Source organism: Nerophis ophidion, linkage group LG24 (assembly GCF_033978795.1).
Source record: "Nerophis ophidion isolate RoL-2023_Sa linkage group LG24, RoL_Noph_v1.0, whole genome shotgun sequence".
Classification (NCBI taxonomy): Eukaryota; Metazoa; Chordata; class Actinopteri; order Syngnathiformes; family Syngnathidae; genus Nerophis; species Nerophis ophidion.
In genome coordinates, this window is record NC_084634.1 from 6,544,293 (window position 1) to 6,566,357 (window position 22,065).

A 22,065-nucleotide genomic window follows, 5' to 3' on the forward strand; every position below is an offset into this window, starting at 1 on the left:
GAGAACAGCAGCAGGTAATGAAGCTGCAAGATTTTAAATGAACCGGCAAAACTTTGACTTCCTAACATTATCAGCATGTGTGACATCATGGTTGTGTGTGTAACACAATCTTATTAATATTATTATAACAATCAGATATTAGATATTTTATATTAGTGTTTTCTTTTCAGTCAAATTCATGCATTAACAGCATTGTGTCCCATCTCATTTGTATACTCTGGCCTTTAAATAGACCCCCTTTTTAGACCAGTTGATCTGCTGTTTCTTTTCTTTTCTCCTCTGCCCCCCTCTTCCTCGTGTGGGGGGTGGGGAGGGGCATCCGCTTGGGATTGGTCTCATGCTGGCACCACTATGGACTGGACTCTCACTATTATGTTAGATGCACTATGGACTGGACTCTCACTATTATGTTAAAGCCACTAGGAACTGGACTCTCACACTATTATGTTAGATCCACTATGGACTGGACTCTCACTATTATGTTAGATCCACTATAGACTTTACTCTCACACTATTATGTTAGATCCACTATGGACTGGACTCCCACTCTTATGTTAGATCCACTATGGACTGGACTCTCACACTATTATGTTAGATCCACTATGGACTGGACTCTCACTATCATGTTAGATCCACTATGGACTGGACTCTCACTATTATGTTAGATCCACTATGGACTGGACTCTCACTATTATGTTAGATTCAATATGGACTGGACTCTCACTATTATGTTAGATTCGATATGGACTGGACTCTCACACTATTATGTTAGATCCACTATGGACTGGACTCTCACACTATTATGTTAGATCCATTATGGACTGGACTCACACTATTATGTTAGATCCACTATGGACTGGACTCACACTATTATGTTGGATCCACTATGGACTGGACTCTCACTATTATGTTATAGCCACTATGGACTAGACTCTCACTATTATGTTAGATCCACTGTAGACTTGACTCTCTCACTATTATGTTAGATCCACTATGAACTGGACTCCCACTCTTATGTTAGATCCACTATGGACTGGACTCTCACACTATTATGTTAGATCCACTATGGACTGGACTCTCACACTATTATGTTAGATCCACTATGGACTGGACTCTCACACTATTATGTTAGATCCACTATGGACTGGCCTCTCACACTATTATGTTAGATCCACTATGGACTGGACTCTCACTATTATGTTATAGCCACTATGGACTAGACTCTCACTATTATTTTAGATCCACTATAGACTTGACTCTCTCACTATTATGTTAGATCCACTATGAACTGGACTCCCACTCTTATGTTAGATCCACTATGGACTGGACTCTCACACTATTATGTTAGATCCACTATGGACTGGACTCTCACACTATTATGTTAGATCCACTATGGACTGGACTCTCACTATTATGTTATAGCCACTATGGACTAGACTCTCACACTATTATGTTAAATCCACTATGGACTGGCCTCTCACACTATTATGTTAGATCCACTATGGACTGGCCTCTCACACTATTATGTTAGATCCACTATGGACTGGACTCTCACTATTATGTTGGATCCAATATGGACTGGACTCTCACACTATTATGTTAGATTCAATATGGACTGGACTCTCACTATTATGTTAGATTCGATATGGACTGGACTCTCACACTATTATGTTAGATCCACTATGGACTGTACTTTCACAATATTATGTTAGATCCACTATGGACTGTACTTTCACAATATTATGTTAGATCCACTATGGACTGGACTCTCACTATTATGTTAGATCCTGTATGGACTGGACTCTCACAATATTATGTTAGATCCACTATTCACTGGACTCTCACACTATTATGTTAGATCCACTATGGACTGGACTCTCACTATTATGTTAGATCCACTATGGACTGGACTCTCACAATATTATGTCAGACCCACTCGACGTCCATTGCACCGGTCTCCTCTGGGGGGGGGGGGGTTACCCACATTTAGGGTCCACTCCAAGGTTTCTCATAGTCATTCTCATCAACTTCCCACTGGGTTGTGAGTTTTTCCTTGCCCTTATGTGGGCACTGATCCGCGGATGTCTTGGCTTGTGCAGCCCTTTGAGACACTTGTGATTTAGGGCTATATAAATAAATAATTGATTGATTTTTGTATGTAAATATACATAATTCACTTTTTTATGTTGGTTTTTAAAATAATGAAGTGTTATGTTTCAATTTATAATTGTAAAAGGTGCATAGATCACATAAATCCTTCTTAGTTCATATTTACTGGTACACATTGGAAACATCTGGACCACTTCTGGAAGAATATTATTATTTACTTTATACATCATTTGAGCAGTTGTGTTTTATACAAGATCATTTACTTTTAAAATGTGTGACTTTATGAAAGATTTGTTGGGTGTCAATCGTCCATTCTATTAATCATCTTTACTACTGTCTTTTGTATTATGAATATTGTTGTATATGTATGTTCCCAGACCTTTATGCAATATATACATGAAACAGGATGGCAGAAGTCTGCTTGGAAGGTTGTGAATAATGGTTTTATTTTTCAGAATCTACATTTGTGAATAAAAATGTACCTGTAACAATTATTGTGTTTAAAACATTTTCATATTTTTGTTCCCCCTTTTTAGAATTCCCAAAACTATATCAATTTTGGAAAACATGGGCACGTTTGGAATGTTATGGAAAGCCATAACAGCTTTACTGTACATACATGCATCAAATAAATATAGTGTTGATTCTATGTCCCCAGCACTGAAAGACATTTTTTTCAATCGCAAAGCAACATCTTAATTTTGAAGGGTGAATTTCAGGATTTTTTCAAATGTATGTCAAAATAACTCTTTGCCTTTGGAGGAATGGAAAGTTTCAGGTAATTTGAGCAATTGCTTTGTTCGGATTGTCTGAAATTTCACATTTGAAAATTAACTATGTGTAATATTGTGTCCATCCATCACAAGCGTCTTTGCTTTGGACGGTCTCTTGCTGGCCCCACTACGGACTGGACTCTCACTATTATGTTAGAACCACTATGGACTGGACTTTCACTATTATGTTAGATCCACTATGGACTGGACTTTCACCATATTATGTTAGATCCACTATGGACTGGACTTTCACCATATTATGTTAGATCCACTATGGACTGGACTTTCACCATATTATGTTAGATCCACTATGGACTGGACTTTCACCATATTATGTTAGATCCACTATGGACTGGACTTTCACTATTATGTTAGATCCACTATGGACTGGACTTTCACCATATTATGTTAGATCCACTATGGACTGGACTCTCACTATTATGTTAGATCCACTATGGACTGGACTTTCACTATTATGTTAGATCCACTATGGACTGGACTTTCACCATATTATGTTAGATCCACTATGGACTGGACTCTCACTATTATATTAGATCCACTATGGACTGGACTTTCATTATTATGTTAGATCCACTATGGACTGGACTTTCACTATTATGTTGGATCCATTATGGACTGGACTTTCACCATATTATGTTAGATCCACTATGGACTGGACTCTCACTATTATGTTAGATCCACTATGGACTGGACTTTCATTATTATGTTAGATCCACTATGGACTGGACTTTCACTATTATGTTGGATCCATTATGGACTGGACTTTCACCATATTATGTTAGATCCACTATGGACTGGACTTTCACTATTATATTAGATCCACTACGGACTGGACTTTAACCATATTATGTTAGATCCACTATGGACTGGACTTTCACTATTATGTTAGATCCACTATGGACCGGACTTTCACCATATTATGTTAGATCCACTATGGACTGGACTTTCACCATATTATGTTAGATCCACTATGGACTGGACTTTCACCATATTATGTTAGATCCACTATGGACTGGACTTTCACTATTATATTAGATCCACTACGGACTGGACTTTAACCATATTATGTTAGATCCACTATGGACTGGACTTTCACTATTATGTTAGATCCACTATGGACTGGACTTTCACCATATTATGTTAGATCCACTATGGACTGGACTTTCACCATATTATGTTAGATCCACTATGGACTGGACTTTCACCATATTATGTTAGATCCACTATGGACTGGACTTTCACTATTATTTTAGATCCACTATGGACTGGACTTTCACCATATTATGTTAGATCCACTATGGACTGGACTCTCACTATTATGTTAGATCCGCTATGGACTGGACTTTCACTATTATGTTAGATCCACTATGGACTGGACTTTCATTATTATGTTAGATCCACTATGGACTGGACTTTCACCATATTATGTTAGATCCACTATGGACTGGACTCTCACTATTATGTTAGATCCACTATGGACTGGACTTTCACTATTATGTTAGATCCAATATGGACTGGACTTTCACCATATTATGTTAGAAACACTATGGATTGGACTCTCACTATTATATTAGATCCACTATGGACTGGACTTTCACCATATTATGTTAGACCTAATCAACGTCCATTGCTTACAATCTCCCCTAAAGGGGGGGTTGCCCACATATGCGATCCTCTCCAAGGTTTCTCAAAGTCACTCACATCGACATCCCACTGGGGTGAGTTTTTCCTTGCCCTTATGTGGGCTCTGTACCGCGGATGTCATTGTGACTTGTGCAGCCCTTTGAGACACTTGTGATTTAGGGCTATATGAATAAACATTGATTGATTGATTGATAACTGCTGGCTAATACAGTGAGAGTCCAGTCCATAGTGGATCTAACATAATATTGTGAGAGTCCAGTCCATAGTGGATCTAACATAATATTGTGAGAGTTCAGTCCATAGTGGATCTAACAGAATAGTGTGAGAGTCCAGTCCATAGTGGATCTAACATAATAGTGTGAGAGTCCAGTCCATAGTGGATCTAACATAATAGTGTGAGAGTCCAGTCCATAGTGGATCTAACATAAGAGTGAGAGTCCAGTCCATAGTGAATCTAACATAATAGTGAGAGTCCAGTCTATAGTGGATCTAACATAGTGTGAGAGTCCAGTCCATAGTGGATCTAACATAATAGTGTGAGAGTCCAGTCCATAGTGGATCTAACATAATAGTGAGAGTCCAGTCCATAATGGATCTAACATAATAGTGTGAGAGTCCAGTCCATATTGGATCCAACATAATAGTGAGAGTCCAGTCCATAGTGGAACTAACACAATAGTGAGAGTCCAGTCCATAGTGGATCTAACATAATAGTGTGAGAGTCCAGTCTAATACAGGGGGGTATAGCTCGGTTGGTAGAGCAGCCGTGCCAGCAACTTGAGGGTTGCAGGTTCGATTCCCGCTTCCACCATCCTAGTCACTGCTGCTGTGTCCTTGGGCAAGACACTTTACCCACCTGCTCCCAGTGCCACCCACACTGGTTTAAATGTAACTTAGATATTGGGTTTCACTATGTAAAGCGCTATATAGAGAAAAGCGCTATATAAATATAATTCACTTCACACAATTCATTAATTGTTCATTTCTTATTGTTTTATTATATAACTTGAAAGCACTTATGTTACCATCAGTGGTTCGGATTTATCCCCGAAATGCATGCCAGAATCCATTTTGAAGGGCGACCTTCACGTAATATTTCCAAACTATTCAGTGGAAAATAATACTAATAACATTGCACCGGTTGGGCAATTATTTTGACTCGGGGGCCACATTTAGAGAAAATAATGTTGTCTGGAGGAAGGTGTATCTGATTTTTTTGGAACACTAATACAAAATCTCACAATAATGTCTGATTAAAAGCTAAAAATGTTATGACAGACCACATTAAAAAACGGAATGGAATTTCACTTCTTTTTTTTTTACTGAATGAGGCACTGAGAATGTACTTGAAAATAAATCATGTGGGATTTACAATATTAACTATGAACAATAAAACACTGAATATTGACAACATATGAACGTCACACCCCCTCTCCATCAACGTATTTTACAATCAAGCGAAACACAACAAAAATGCAACAAACACAGCGAAACACACATAAACATTACAAAAAAAAAACACAGAGAATCTGATATATTTGGGATATAACTAAGCTTTAAAACTTTGTTGTGAAAATCTCCACACTGCTTGGTGCCTCGTCTGAGTTGCTGGGACTTAAATTACCATAGTAACTAATTAAATAATCATAGCAACTTAATAGATGACCATAGTAACTAATTAAGTTACCATAGTAATTAATTGGATTACCATAGCAACTTAATAGATGACCATAGTAACTAATTAAGTTACCATAGTAATTAATTGGATTACCATAGCAACTTATTATATGACAATAGTAACTAACTAGATTACCATAGTCGCTAGTATATTATGCAAAAGTGCAGATTCCAACCATTAAAAGACTTAGTATAGTTGTTCAGTTTTTTCCGTATTGGTCCTCTAAATAGGGGTCTTCACTCAATATGAAAGGAATTACTCGCTGTGCACTTTTTGCTTGTTTTATTTGGTACTATTGCAGCAGTAGCAGCAGGTAATAATAACCTAAAAGTAAACATGAACACAACAAAACAATGTACATCTTGAATCATTATAATGTAAATAATAGACATGAAATAATCAACTGAACCATATTGTTGTCAACCATGATAAAACATATCAATCACTGTGATTTTATCCTAACTTAGTAATTTTAGCATTACATTTTATTATCGTCATTAATTTATGTCATATAATGTTTTAAATGTGATCAGAATTATTTAGAATGTCCCCACTAAAAAAAAAAACATAAACACAGGCGCTCTGTTTGAGCCACACATTACACATTTAAGCTGAACTACATTAGAGAACTACAAATCCCAACAGCCAAACCAGGAAGTAAATGCCGGTATTTTCAAACTCAAGCCGTACCGATCACTCAAATTCATCCGGACACACACACAACGTGACAACACTCTAATACAACAGATTTCAAACTGCACATTACTGTGGTTGTACCTTTTAACTTAATAGTTTTGCCGATGTCGTTCAAAAGCTAAAACAGTGCGTGTTTGCTCTGGCTGTCAAACAGCCTGCCAGCCGCACAACAGACAAAAAAGAAAGGAAGCGAGCAAGCATGGATTTTAAACAATAGTTCAGTTAATCTAACCAAGAAAAGCGGACATAAAATGATCTTACCAGTGGGGTATGCTGGTGACGAAGCACGCTGTTTTTTTACCAAACGAACAATGACGCCATTTTTAAAAGCTACCTAAGTAGTCACGTGACAGTGGTAGCCACGCCCATCTTGAAATTCCCAAACCAGCCCGCCATAAATATATATACACATAACAAATACACGTAGTAAATCCAACAATAGTTGAAGACTTCCGGTCATTGGAAAACATCAGTGCACATCATAATGGCAGCTACACTTTCTTCTTAAAGGGGAACATTATCAGCAGACCTATGTAAGCGTCAATATATACCTTGATGGTGCAGAAAAAAGACCATATATTTTTTTAACCGATTTCCGAACTCTAAATGGGTGAATTTTGGCGAATTAAACGCCTTTCTGTTTATTGCGCTGGAAGCGATGACGTCAGAATGTGACGTCGCCGAGGTAACACACCCACCATTTTCATTTTCAACACATTACAAACACCGGGTCTCAGCTCTGTTATTTTCCATTTTTTGGACTATTTTTTGGAACCTTGGAGACATCATGCCTCGTCGGTGTGTTGTCGGAGGGTGTAACAACACTAACAGGGAGGGATTCAAGTTGCACCACTGGCCCGAAGATGCCAAAGTGTCTGCCGCCAGACCCCCATTGAATGTGCTCCACATTTTACAGGCGATGACAGACATGGCACAGAGATGTATGGATAACCTGCAGATGCATTTGTAACGATAGTCAACGAAATCACAAAGGTGAGTTTTGTTGATGTTGACTGCCAGCAATCAATGCTAACATGCTACGCTAATCGATGCTAACATGCTATTTACCGGCGGTGCTAAAGCAGACATGGACATGGATAACCTGTAGATGCATTTGCAACTATATTACGTTTCCTTCCACCCACATTTGATGCGAAAAAAAACACTTACCAATCGACGGATTTAAGTTGCTCCAGTGTCAAAAGATGCGAAAGTCCTGATCGTTTGGTCCGCACATTTTACCGGCGATGCTAACGCAAGTGGAGGAGTTCAAATACCTAGGAGTCTTGTTCACGAGTGAGGGAAGAGTGGATCGTGAGATCGACAGGCGGATCGGTGCGGCGTCTTCAGTAATGCGGACGTTGTACCGATCCGTTGTGGTGATGAAGGAGCTGAGCCGGAAGGCAAAGCTCTCAATTTACTGGTTGATCTACGTTCCCATCCTCACCTATGGTCATGAGCTTTGGGTCATGACCGAAAGGATAAGATCACGGGTACAAGCGGCCGAAATGAGTTTCTCTCCCTTAGAGATAGGGTGAGAAGCTCTGCCATCCGGGAAGAGATAAAAGTAAAGCCGCTGCTCCTCCACATCGAGAGGAGCCAGATGAGGTCGTTCCAACCAGTAGGAGGCCACGGGGAAGACCCAGGACACGTTGGGAAGACTATGTCTCCCGGCTGGCCTGGGAACGCCTCGGGATCCCCAGGGAAGAGCTGGACGAAATGGCTTGGAAGAGGGAAGCCCGGGTTTCCCTGCTTAGGCTGCTGCCCCCGCGACCCTACCTCGGATGAGCGGAAGAAGATAGATGGATGGATGGACAATTTCCCAACTCATATGGAAACGGGGTTTGTATATATGTACATATACATGTATGTATATACTGTACATATACATCCATCCATCCAGTTTCTGCCGCTTATTCCCTCTGAGGTCTACATAAAACAAGAATATCATTAAATACAGTTTGTCGCTACATCTGTAAGTGGAATTTAAAGCTCTACTATGCAAAGTGAAAGCCATTTATCAACAGCATCCAGAAACGCCGCCGGCTTCTCTGGGCCCTAGATCATCTAAGATGGACTGATGCAAAGTGGAAAAGTGGTGCCTATCTCAGCTACAATCGGGCGGAAGGCGGTGTATACCCTGGACAAGTCGCCACCTCATCACAGGGCCAACACAGATAGACAGACAACATTCACACTCACACACTAGGGATCATTTAGTGTTGCCAATCAACCTATCCCCAGGTGCATGTCTTTGGAAGTGGGAGGAAGCCGGAGTACCACGCAGTCACGGGGAGAACATGCAAACTCCACACAGAAAGATCCCGAGCCCGGGATCGAACCCACGACTACTCAGGACCTTTGTAGCCATACGTATATGTTTATATATAAATATATAACAAATATGTTTATCATATAAGGGAGTTCATCTATGGAATCATTTACAATTAGAAATGAAAACACACTTCATACATACATCAAACCTACATAAAAAAACAAACATGTTTAAAACTGAAATGTGAATATTTATATAATTGAGCTGTCAAAATGAAAAACTTACCCCGTGTGATTAATTAAAAAAACAAAAACAAAAACCTTGTTGCCTCAGGGGAAACTGGGTAACACAAGGCACACTGACAAAGCGTAACCTATTGTCACTATAACAATCTACAAGGTTAATATAGATTGCTTCTCTTTCTTTCCCTCCATTTTTCGGTATTTGTTTTTTTTATCTCTATAGTTATCATTACGTATATGTGTTGTTGCATTTGATTAACTGTATTGTTGATAATAGAGGTAAATTATTGGTATTGTTCATTATCAACAGCGCTATTTCTATTGGTATTTGTAATACTCCATTTATAGTGTAAATAATGCTCATTGTAATTTCTGTATTATTTCGCTAACTGCTTCTTTGCTATCACTTTTACCATCATATTTGTATATATCCTATTTGCTGATGTTGCTTTATTGTTGTTGTTATTGTTGGGTTTGCTGTTGTTGTCTCTCTGTCCAACCCCCGTCTTGTCCTCACAATTTCCACCTCTGTCTTCCTTTTTTTCTCTTTCTATCCCCTCCTGCTCCGGCCCGGTTGCACCAAACTATAACATAAATACATTCATTTAAGTCAAATACAAATAAGGCAACAATAGAAGTATCCTACACTTCTCTTTTGTAAAGTAAATCTGAACAGCCGATATGGGCATCTACATCAACTATATGATTCGCCTGAGAAGCTGGACAGGACAAAAATAAATAAATAAATAAATAATGCATTAATTATGAACACACTTAGATTAATAATGCAATTTATTTGCATGTGTCAGAACAGAAATGAGTGAGAAGACCCCCCACTGGCAAATTTCACTCCAAAACACATCCTGAAAGAATTTCAGGCAAATTTGCTACCATGTTTTGTGCAAACAAATGACATGCGTTCAAGTGAAATGTTTAAAAACGGTCCTTCAAAATAAAATTACATTTCTTTACAAATATTGGGGTCTTTTCTGATGCTAATTTTACCATTAAACTCGAGTAGTGCCCTGTGATTAATCATAATAAATCTAAATTCCAAAATGTGATCAATCTTATTCAAAAACCTAATGAATTTGACAGGGGGGCGTTGCCTGCAGGCCTGCAGCGAAGCGGGGTGTGCCAGGACCGGCCTCGAAATCAGCGACAGGTGCGTAGACGACCCACCTGGGCCTTGTTATCTAATCACCCGTCCCTCTGTTGTAAGCAGCAGTCAGGAGGAGAGACGGAGTTGGAGCTGGAGTGAGAGCGGGACAAACACGGACAGAAAAATAAAATAAAACTGTATTGTAACCCTGATCAGGGCTCTCATGACGTTGATTGGTGGTCCGAAGAACCCCGTGGAGGGCAACCTCCTATACTGTTTTCTGTTACAGCAAATTGTTTATTTTCAAATATACAGTATGGAGACAATGTTGCATATTAATACATCAAAAACACTAATCTAAAATATATAATATATAAATGGTAGAATATTAACAATATTTTCTTATATACACAACAATGATGTCACACATGTTATATGTGCCGATGTTAGAAAGTTAACATTACAGTTTTAATCGTTTATTTCAAATCCTGCAGCTTCATCTGCTTCTCACCAGCAGACTTCTGTTTCTTACACTGGTACTTAAAGGCCTACTGAAATGAGATTTTCTTATTAAAACGGGGATAGCAGGTCCATTCTATTTGTCAGACTTGATCATTTCGCGATATTGCCATATTTTTGCTGAAAGGATTTAGTAGAGAACATCCACGATAAAGTCCGCAACTTTCGGTGCTAAGAGAAAAGCCCTGCCTCTACCAGAAGTCGCAGACGATGACGTCACATGTTTGATGGCTCCTCACATATTCACATTGTTTTTAATGGGAGCCTCCAACAAAAAGTGCTATTCGGACCGAGAAAACGACAACTTCCCCATTAATTTGAGCGAGGATGAAAGATTTGTGTTTGAGGATATTGACAGCGACGGACTAGAAAAAAAACAAAAAAAAACGCGATTGCATTGGGACGGATTCTGATGTTTTTAGACACATTTACTAGGTTAATTCTGGGAAATCCCTTATCTTTCTATTGTGCTGCTAGTGTTTTAGTGAGTTAAATAGTACCTGATAGTCGGAAGGGTGTCTCCACAGTGTCTCAGGGGAGTCGATGGCAGCTATGGACGACACAAGCTCAGCTTTTCTCGGGTAAGAACTGACTTTTTATCCACAAATTTCTCACCGAAACCTGCTGGTTGACATTTGGTAGGGATTCATGTTGGCTTCACTGCACTCTGATCCATAGGAAAGTTTCACCTGCAGGAATTTTAAACAAGGAATCACCGTGTGTTTGTGTGGCTAAAGCCTAAAGCTTCCCAACTCCATCTTTCTACTGTGACTTCTCCAATATTAATTGAACAAATTGCAAAAGATTCAGCAACACAGATGTCCAAAATACTGTGTAATTATGCGGTTAAAGCAGACGACTTTTAGCTGTGTGTGTGTGCAGCGCACATACTTCCTAAAAACCAGTGACGTCTTGCGTACACGTCATCATTACACGACGTTTCGAAGACGAAACTCCCGGGAAATTTAAAATTGTAATTTAGTAAACTAAAAAGGCCGTATTGGCATGTGTTGCAATGTTAATATTTCATCATTGATATATAAACTATCAGACTGTGTGGTTGGTAGTAGTGGCTTTCAGTAGGCCTTTAAAATTTGTAAGTATGTTTTAAAATTTAAAATTGTAATTTAGGAAACTAAAAAGGCCGTATTGGCATGTGTTGCAATGTTAATATTTCATCATTGATATATAAACTATCAGACTGCGTGGTGGGTAGTAGTGGCTTTCAGTAGGCCTTTAAGAGAGAATCTTTCACCACACACACTGCAACTCAACACTTTGTCCCCTGTGTGTGTTCTCATGTGTACTACGCCGTTTTTTGTACAGGAATATGTTTTTTACCAGTGTGTGTTCTCATGTGTGCTTTCAAATTTTGACTTTGCACAAAACCTTTACCGCAGACCGAACAGGTAAAAGGTTTTTCTCCTGTGTGCAATCTCATGTGTTTCTTCAAACACTGACTTTGTGTAAAACCTTTACCGCAGATTGAACAGGTGAAGGGCTTTTCTCCGGTGTGGGTCCGCATGTGTACTTTCAAACACTGGCTTTGGATGAAATCTTTACCGCAGACTGAGCAAGAAAAGGGTTTTTCCCCGGTGTGTGTTCTCATGTGAACTCTTAAACACTGACTTTGTATGTAACCTTTACCACAAATCGAGCAACAAAAAGGCTTTTCGCCGGTGTGTATTCTCGTGTGTTTTTTCAAATCGCAGCTTTGCGTGAACCCTTTGCCGCACACTGAACAGATAAAAGGTTTTTCCCCTGTGTGCGTTCTCATGTGCTCCTTCAACACGTCATTCCGCGCAAACCTTTTACCGCACTCTGAGCAGGAGAAAGGTTTTTCTCCGGTGTGTATTCTCATGTGTACCTTCAGATTATAATGCTGATTAAAGTTTTTGTCGCAGAGGGAGCACGTGAAGTGAGTGTTGTCGGCGTGACGCGTCTTATCATCTTTAGAGTCTTCATCATCAGTGTCAGGAGAGTGTGACGTTGTGTCCTCACTATCTGATAGTGGAGCTAAGAGCTTGTCTGCTTGTGATCCTCCACAGTGGTCTTCATCAGCTTCTGTTGAGCTGCTGCTCGGAGGCTCCGCCTCTTTCCTCTCCTCACTCTCACCTTTGACCTCACCATCTTCACTCTTCACAATGACACGGATGACGTGGTCACCCTCAGGTCTGTCAAACTCCTCCTGACTGATGCTGTGTTCCTCCTCTTCCTCTTTAACGCGAGGGGACTGTGGCTCCTCCTCTTCCTCCTTAACGCGGCGGGCTTGCTCCTGCTCCATCCTGAAGCTCCACTCCTGCTGCTCAGGGGGAAGATGTTCTTCACCGACGTCTGTGGGGCATAAGAAGACAAACACATGCTTCAGAAATATCCAGTTTTGCTCAGTCACATGAGGCATTCGGTGCGTTTACATGACTTTATTGTCAAATAAAGTCACGTAAATGACAAACCAACTTATTGTATGAACTGGCTAAAAATCTTAGAGGGGGACAAACAAGTTGCCTTTTACTAAACATTGACCAATATGTTTTTTCAGGGCTAATATTGATTATTAGTAGTCAATGAGGCCAGACCCCCATTGAATTTGCCAGAGTGTCTCCACATTTGACCGGCGATGCTAAAGCAGACATGGCACAGAGATGTATGGATAACCTGCAGATGCATTTGTAACGATAAAGTCAACGAAAACACAAAGGTGAGTTTTGTTGATGTTGACTTATGTGCTAATCAGACATATTTGTCCGCGACGTGACTGCCAGCTAATCGATGCTAACATGCTACACTAATCGACGCTAACATGCTATTTACCGGCGGTGCTAAAGCAGACATGGCACAGAGATGTATGGATAACCTGCAGATGCATTTGCAACGATTAAGTCAACGAAATCACAAAGATAAGTTTTGTTGATGTTGACTTATGTGCTAATCAGACATATTTGGTCGCGGCGTGACTGCCAGCTAATCGATGCTAACATGCTATGCTAATCGATGCTAACATGCTATTTACGCTAGCTGTACGTACATTTGAAACTAGATACTCACATTTGATGCGAAACAAACACTTACCAATAGACGGATTTAAGTTGCTCCAGTGTCACAAGATGCGAAAGTCCTGATCGTTTGGTCCGCACATTTTACCGGCGATGCTAATAAGGCAGCCATGCTATGGGCCACTTCATTAGGTACACCCACGTTATGGCCTAATAGCGTCAATAGCTATTCGCTCAATAGCTTCAATTTCTTCTTCAATTTCGTTTTCGCTATCTACCTCCATACTCCGACCATCTGTTTCAATACATGCGTAATCTGTTGAATCGCTTAAGCCGCTGAAATCCGAGTCTGAGTTCGAGCTAATGTCGCTATATCTTGCTGTGGTAACCGCCATGTTGTTTGTATTGGCAGCACTGTATGACGTCACAGGGAAATGGAGAGTGGCATCGCAAATAGCGAAAATCAAGAACTTTAAAGCTTTTTTTAGGGATATTCCGGGAGGTGTAAAATTTTGAAAAAAACTTAGAAAAATAAAACAAGCCACTGGGAACTGATTTTTATTGTTTTTAACCCTTTTGAAATTGTGATAATGTTCCCCTTTAACGTGCCGGCTGGAATATACACACGCCGATAAATAGCTCCGTGCCTGCCTACTTTATGGATTATAGAAAAACCTATGGATAATGGAGACATATATGATAGTCAGATGAGAAAATATTGTCTTCCGGGTGGAAATTGGGAGAAATTCGGGAGAATTGGTTGCCCAGGGAGATTTTCGGGAGGGGCACTGAAATTCGGGACTGGCAAGTATGAATGGGTCCCATTTTTATAGTCTTTGGTATGCCTCGGCCGGGGTTTGAACTCACGACCCACCGATTAATTACGTGACATGACACCGGCACATCCCCATTGGCTAACACTTTAGTATGGTTAACACATATTCACCGATAATTAGTTGCTTAATAACGTGTAAATTACTAACATATTGGCTCTTAATTAGTCATTATTAAGTACTTATTAAAGTGTTATTCTGCATGGCTTTATTATACAACCAGTAAGTCATTAACTTAGAATCCTCACTCAATAACCTCAGAATTATTGCTTATTAGTAATCCTAACCCACAGGAACTTGGGGACAGTTTCTCTGAGTATTTTGATTACCAGACACATTGCAATTTGGTGTACTCTTTCCTCAACTCTAAGCCATCCCGATTTGGTAAAGTGGGCTGGATTTAGGTGAGTCCTTTATGGGAGGTTGAGCAGGAGTCTCACCAGCTTGTTTTGGGAAGTTTGCAGTTTCGTTTTTTAGTGGCTTAGGGATACTGATGAACCACGAGGTGAGGGCGTAGTGAAAATGACACTGTATGAGGGCACCGGCAAGGAACGGTCTTAAGTGTATCCCTGCGGGCTTTCTGCTCCACTGCTCCCAGTCTGTGGAACGCTCTCCCTGACCACCTGAGGGCACCTCAGACTGTGGATGCTTTTAAAAAAGGCTTAAAAACCCATCTTTTAAAAAAAAAGCCTTTTTATAGATATGCATGCTGGTTGTAGCTATTGGGCTGTTTCTAGTTTTGCATTGTATTTATTTTTATTATCTTTTTATTATTGTTATTATTATTTTTTTTACACTGTGGCACTCTGAGGTGGTTTGCTCAACCTAAAGTGCTTTTTTACAAATAAAATCTATTATTATTATTATTGTGGATAAACGCAGAAATCTACTTTTTTTTATTGATCTCAGTGATTGCTTTTAATGGCATTTTTTCACCCGGGATGCTTTTAAATTAACAATAAAATTAACCATAAAATCCTGGAATTTGATTAAATGTAAGAAAGCCCTTCAATTGATATCCTTGTTAAAACATTTCAAATGATTTAGATAGCCCTTTTTGTCTTTTTTTGTCTTCATATTTATTAGCATTATTACTCTCTGTATTTACTTTTGGTTTATTTTCTTGTTGTGGAATATGCCTTAACCTTTGTCTGAATTTTCAAAAAATACAAATATCTAAAACTTGTACATAGTGTATATACCCCGCAACCATTTTTTGTATATATATTGTTTTTCAAATCACCTGACATGTATACTGTGTATAAGTACATCATTTATCCATTTTTAACATATTTTTTTATTTACATGTAACAGGTTGTATGTCTTTTATTATTGAATGTACCAACCTACTCAGTGTCCTTGTTGTTAGAGCAGGCCTGGGCAATTATTTTGACTCGGGGGCCACATTTAGAGAAAATTGTGTCCGGGGGCCCGTATATTTATTTTTAGGAACACTAACACAAAATCTCTCAATAATGTCTGATTGAAAGCTAAAAACGTTTTGAAAGACCACCTTAAAAACAGAATGGAATTTTACTTTTTATGTTAAATGTACATGAAAATAAATCATGTGGGTTTTACAATATTAACTATGAACAATAAAACACTGAATATTGACAACATATGAACGTCACACCCCCTCTCCATCAACACATTTTACAATCAAGCGAAACACAACAAAAATGCAACAAACACAGCGAAACAAACATAAACATTACAAAAAAAAACACTTAGAATCTGATATATTTGGGATATCACTAAGCTTTAAAACTTTGTTGTGAAAATCTCCACACTGCTTGGTGCCTCGTCTGAGTTGCTGTGACTTAGATGACCATAGTAACTAATTAGATTATCATAGTAACTAATTAGATGACCATAGCAACTTAATAGATGACCATAGTAACTAATTAGATGACCATAGTAACTAATTAGATTACCATAGTAACTAATTAGATAACCATAGTAACTAATTAGATTACCATAATAACTAATTAGATAACCATAGTAACTAATTAGATTACCATAGTAACTAATTAGATAACCATAGTAACTAATTAGATTACCATAGTAACTAATTTGATTACCATAGTAACTAATTAGATAACCATAGTAACTAATTTGATTACCATAGTAACTAATTAGATTACCATAGCAACTTAATAGATGACCATAGTAACTAATTAGATGACCATAGTAACTAATTAGATTACCATCGTAACTAATTAGATGACCATAGTAACTAATTAGATTACCATAGTAACTAATTAGATAACCATAGTAACTAATTAGATTACCATAGTAACTAATTAGATAACCATAGTAACTAATTAGATTACCATGGTAACTAATTAGATTACCATAGTAACTAATTAGATAACCATAATACCTAATTTGATTACCATAGTAACTAATTAGATTACCATAGCAACTTAATAGATGACCATAGTAACTAATTAGATTACCATAGTAACTAATTAGATAACCATAGTAACTAATTAGATTACCATAGTAACTAATTAGATTACCATAGTAACTAATTAGATAACCATAATAACTAATTTGATTACCATAGTAACTAATTAGATTACCATAGCAACTTAATAGATGACCATAGTAACTAATTAGATGACCATAGTAACTAATTAGATTACCATCGTAACTAATTAGATGACCATGGTAACTAATTAGATTACCATAGTAACTAATTAGATAACCATAGTAACTAATTAGATTACCATAGTAACTAATTAGATAACCATAGTAACTAATTAGATAACCATAGTAACTAATTAGATTACCATAGTAACTAATTAGATTACCATAGTAACTAATTAGATAACCATAATACCTAATTTGATTACCATAGTAACTAATTAGATTACCATAGCAACTTAATAGATGACCATAGTAACTAATTAGATTACCATAGTAACTAATTAGATAACCATAGTAACTAATTAGATTACCATAGTAACTAATTAGATTACCATAGTAACTAATTAGATAACCATAATAACTAATTTGATTACCATAGTAACTAATTAGATTACCATAGCAACTTAATAGATGACCATAGTAACTAATTAGATTACCATAGTAACTAGTGCATCATGCAAAAGCGCAGATTCGAACCACTGAAATACTTTGCATAGTTGAAGACTTACAGTCATTAGAAAACATGAGTGCACATCATAATGACAGCTACACTTTCCACCTTAAAGATCTAAAAAAATAATTTTGAAATGTCCGACGGGCCAGATTGAAAAGCTTAACGGGCACATGTGGCTCCCCCGGGCCTTAATCTGCCCAGGTCTGGGTTAGAGTGTCCGCCGAGTCATACCAAAGACTTTAAAAATGGGAGCCATTATCTCCCTGCTTGGCATTCAGCATCAAAGGTTGGGATTGGGGGTTAAATCAACAAATATGATTGCCGGGCGTGGCCACCGCTGCTGCTCACTGCTCCCCTCACCTCCCAGGGGGTGAACAAGGGTCATGGGTCAAATGCAGAGCACACATTTCACCACACCTCGTGTGTGTGTATGTGTGTGTGTGTGTGTGTGTGTGTGTGTGTGTGACAATCATTGGTACTTTAACTTAACTTAACTTTAAATGTGATGAATATTTGATGGACCACAATGCAAACAAGCCTTTGTAGAATGCAATCTTTTCTAAAACTACAAATATTTCTTCCACGGCCAGTTAGCCGCTGATTCACCAACACTTTTTTCATCATTCCCATTTTACACTTTTCCCCACACAACCCCAACATTTTATACTCACACTTGATCTCTTCTCAACGATGTGTTTTGATCACTTCCGCCCGTCTTTGTTAGCAGCTAACAAGCTAAGCTAAGCTAACTAGCAAGCGAAGCCGGAGAAGTCCCAACCTTCACTGAGACGAGTTGAGTTAATCCTGACTCAAGAATTAAGCACGTTTAGATTTTCATACGACAGACAAATAGGTCCAAAAGGTAAAAATGAAGGGATAAATGCAGACTTAAAGACCACACTGCTATGTTGCGTTTTTACTGAAGGCAAAATCGCTTCACGCATGCGCATAGAAAAAGTGATTTCCCGTCCACTTTTTTTTAAATAACTTTATTTGTATACTTCGTTACCGTTTTTTTTGCTGTTGGCAAACCAACCAGGTCTGCATATGTAAGATTTCACTCTGTTTTGACGTTATGTATATCTGATTCTTGTTGCCTGACCAAATAACCATACACAATCCCATAAACTATGAAATTATATTGTTATTATTATTATTATTAGATTAAATTAGATTATCTGTGTTGGCCCTGCGATGAGGTGACGACTTGTCCAGGGTGTACACCGCCTTCCGCCCGATTGTAGCTGAGATAGGCGCCAGCGCCCCCAAAAGGGAATAAGCGGTAGAAAATGGATGGATGGATAGATAGTACTTTATTTATTCCGTCAGGAGAGTTCCTTCAGGAAAATTAAAATTTTCAGCACAATCCCATTCAAGATCAGACAACCATTACAGGGAGACAGAACAGGATCACTGACGGGTCTGCCGGCTTCCAGCGCCCTTACAAAAAAGGTGAGATAAAAAAGAAAAAAATAGAAGATTAAAATAAAATTAAAAAATCGGTCTAAGCCTGGGCCCCTGGAGAGGGGGTGCAGACTGAGGCCAAGGAAAAAAAACAACTCATAGTCATAGTTCACATGTAAGAGGGAAACATCAAACATCAAAGAACACAGAGGACATTAAAGACATTAAAGCAGCAGATACAACTTCTACATACAGCTATGAATAAATAAATAAATAAATGGGTTGTACTTGTATAGCGCTTTTCTACCTTCAAGGTACTCAAAGCGCTTTGACACTACTTCCACATTTACCCATTCACACACACATTCACACACTGATGGAGGGAGCTGCCATGCAAGGCGCCAACCAGCACCCATCAGGAGCAAGGGTGAAGTGTAAAAAGTAAAAGAAACATATCCACTGTGGTGGCCTCTGCGGTGTTCCACGCCATCGTCCGCTGGGGTGGAGGGAGGATGGCCAGAGACAGGAGCAGACCCAACAAAGCAACCAAGAGAGCCGACTCCATTCTCGGCCAATATCCAGTCCTCATGGATGAGCGAGGATACGTCCAAGGTGACTGAGGTGTCCGACACCTGCTCACCCAGCCGAGACACCACGAAGCCTCTCCGTCCCAGCGCTCAGTGCTAGCTGCGACGGAGAGAATACTACTATTAGTAGTAATAGTAGTAGTAGTAGTAGTAATACTATATTAGCATTTTCTATATTTGTGCTCCCCTCCACACCTTCCACAGCGTTGCTTTGCTTTACACATGCTTGCCATAAGTCCATCCATCCATCCATCCATTTCCTACCGCTTATTCCCCTTGAGGTCGCAGAGGGCACTGGTGCCTATCTCTGTTACAATCGGGCGGAAGGCGGTGTACACCCTGGACAAGTCGCCAGCAATATGTCCATATCTCTGACAGTTGCAACATCTTGTCGGCAGCGGGACTGTTCAGATCGCCCCTTTTAACGCGCAGCTCCCCCAAACTACTCTGCGTGGGAACCCCGAGGGACACAGACCACATTGACGGTTTACGGTTGGGTGAAACCGAATTAGAGCAAGATTTGAGTGCATAGTAGTCACTTGTCCAATGTCAACTCTCGTGACGAGTATTTACAAACTTTCTCAAGGTCACGTAAATGACGACCACTTTTGACCCCAACTTCCGATGTATTTTTTTTGTAAAATTTAGCCGCGTTTCACGGGAACCAAAACCAGCATTTCTGTTCCTAGATTGTATGTCGCATTCCCCTGAGCGCACCTCGAAGAGAGCCAACCTGCACGGCTGCAATCAATCAGCACTCAACACACCTGTTGCCGATGAGTGCCTCGTGCGTTCTTAAGCCAGAGCAAACCTGCGTTCCGGGCCAGACCGTAGCTACCTGTTCCCGTACAGTCTAGTAGTGATGGGTCCGACAACACCGATGCATCGAGCTCATAGAGCAAAACCCTGTGTTAGAAAGTCACATGACCGATCATGAGCTGTTTCAGTCACATGACCGATACGCGAACTGTGTCGAACAGACGCCCGCGCGCCAACCTGTGTTTATAAGGAAGATCATCTGTCAACGAGATGCTGCTGCCAACAGAATCGCCGCACTTATGCGGTTGGTCATTTGTAATTTATCGTCGTCGGAGATCATGGAGCAGGCTCAAGCAAAAAGATAGATTCCCGCCATGAGAAGAGAAATCGTCTAAATTTCAATACGTTGGAAAAACTAGGGTTTTTTTTAATAAAAATGTGTAAAAAAAACAAACAAAACACAGTCCATAAGCATTTTCATTGACAACACGTTCTCTTAGATTTACATGTTATGGTACATGTTCACATTATTTATTGACTGTATCTAAAAAAAGATAAAAATATATTTTTATTTAAATGAAGATATGAAATAATCCTAAATGAAATACATTGACTTGGTTTATAGCAGGGGTCACCAACCTTTTTGAAACCAAGAGCTACTTCTTGGGTACTGATTAATGCGAAGGGCTACCAGTTTGATACACACTTAAATAAATTGCCAGAAATAGCCAATTTGCTCAATTTACCTTTATTATCAATAATTAATGATATTTATCTTTGTGGAAATTCTGATCATCTTAATAATTTCTCACAGTAAATATATATATAGAAACAAATAAATATATAAAATAAATAAATGGGTATTTCTGTCTGTCATTCCGTCGTCCATTTTTTTTCCTTCTACGGAAGGTATTTTGTAGAAAATACATGATGCAAAAAACACTTAATTGAACGGTTTAAAAGAGGTGAAAACACCCCAAAAAATGAAAATTAAATTTTGAAACATAGTTTATCTTCAATTTTGACTCTTTAAAATTCAAAATTCAACCGAAAAAAAGAAGAGAAAAACTAGATGATTCGAATCTTTTGGAAAAAATTAAAAAAATAATTTATGGAACATCACTAGTAATTTTTCCAGATTAAGATTAATTTTAGAATTTTGATGACATGTTTTAAATAGGTTAAAATCCAATCTGCAATTTGTTAGAATATATAACAAATTGGACTAAGCTATATTTCTAACACAAATCATTATTTCTTCTAGATTTTCCAGAACAAAAAATTTAAAAGAAATTCAAAAGACTTTGAAATAAGATTTAAA

At 38.7% G+C, this 22,065-nt stretch overlaps 2 protein-coding genes across 8 annotated transcripts in view; both read right to left on the reverse strand.

Annotated features, from left to right (window-relative positions):
* LOC133542443 (zinc finger protein 2-like) overlaps window positions 1-22,065 on the reverse strand; it is a 272,490-nt gene that overhangs the window by 220,650 nt on the left and 29,775 nt on the right. The window lies entirely within an intron of this gene.
* Window positions 10,249-18,932, reverse strand: LOC133542533 (gastrula zinc finger protein XlCGF8.2DB-like). 3 transcript variants are annotated; one of them, XM_061886756.1, is made up of 5 exons: window positions 18,666-18,932; window positions 12,927-13,393; window positions 11,675-11,748; window positions 11,560-11,609; window positions 10,249-10,690 (listed from the first exon to the last, which is right to left on the reverse strand). In XM_061886756.1, the coding sequence occupies exons 2-4, from the start codon at window positions 13,341-13,343 to the stop codon at window positions 11,591-11,593; spliced, it is 510 nt and encodes a 169-aa protein (XP_061742740.1). In that variant the 5' UTR covers window positions 13,344-13,393; window positions 18,666-18,932; the 3' UTR covers window positions 10,249-10,690; window positions 11,560-11,590. The 3 variants fall into 3 exon arrangements, with proteins under 3 accessions (XP_061742740.1, XP_061742739.1, XP_061742738.1); XM_061886755.1 differs by having other exon boundaries at window positions 10,249-11,609; XM_061886754.1 differs by lacking the exons at window positions 10,249-10,690; window positions 11,560-11,609; window positions 11,675-11,748 and having other exon boundaries at window positions 11,760-13,393.

Coding starts and splice junctions, on each gene's coding strand:
- LOC133542533 (XM_061886754.1), bottom strand. CDS start 13,343: ATGGAGCAGGAGCAAGCCCGCCGCGTTAAGGAGGAAGAGGAGGAGCCA.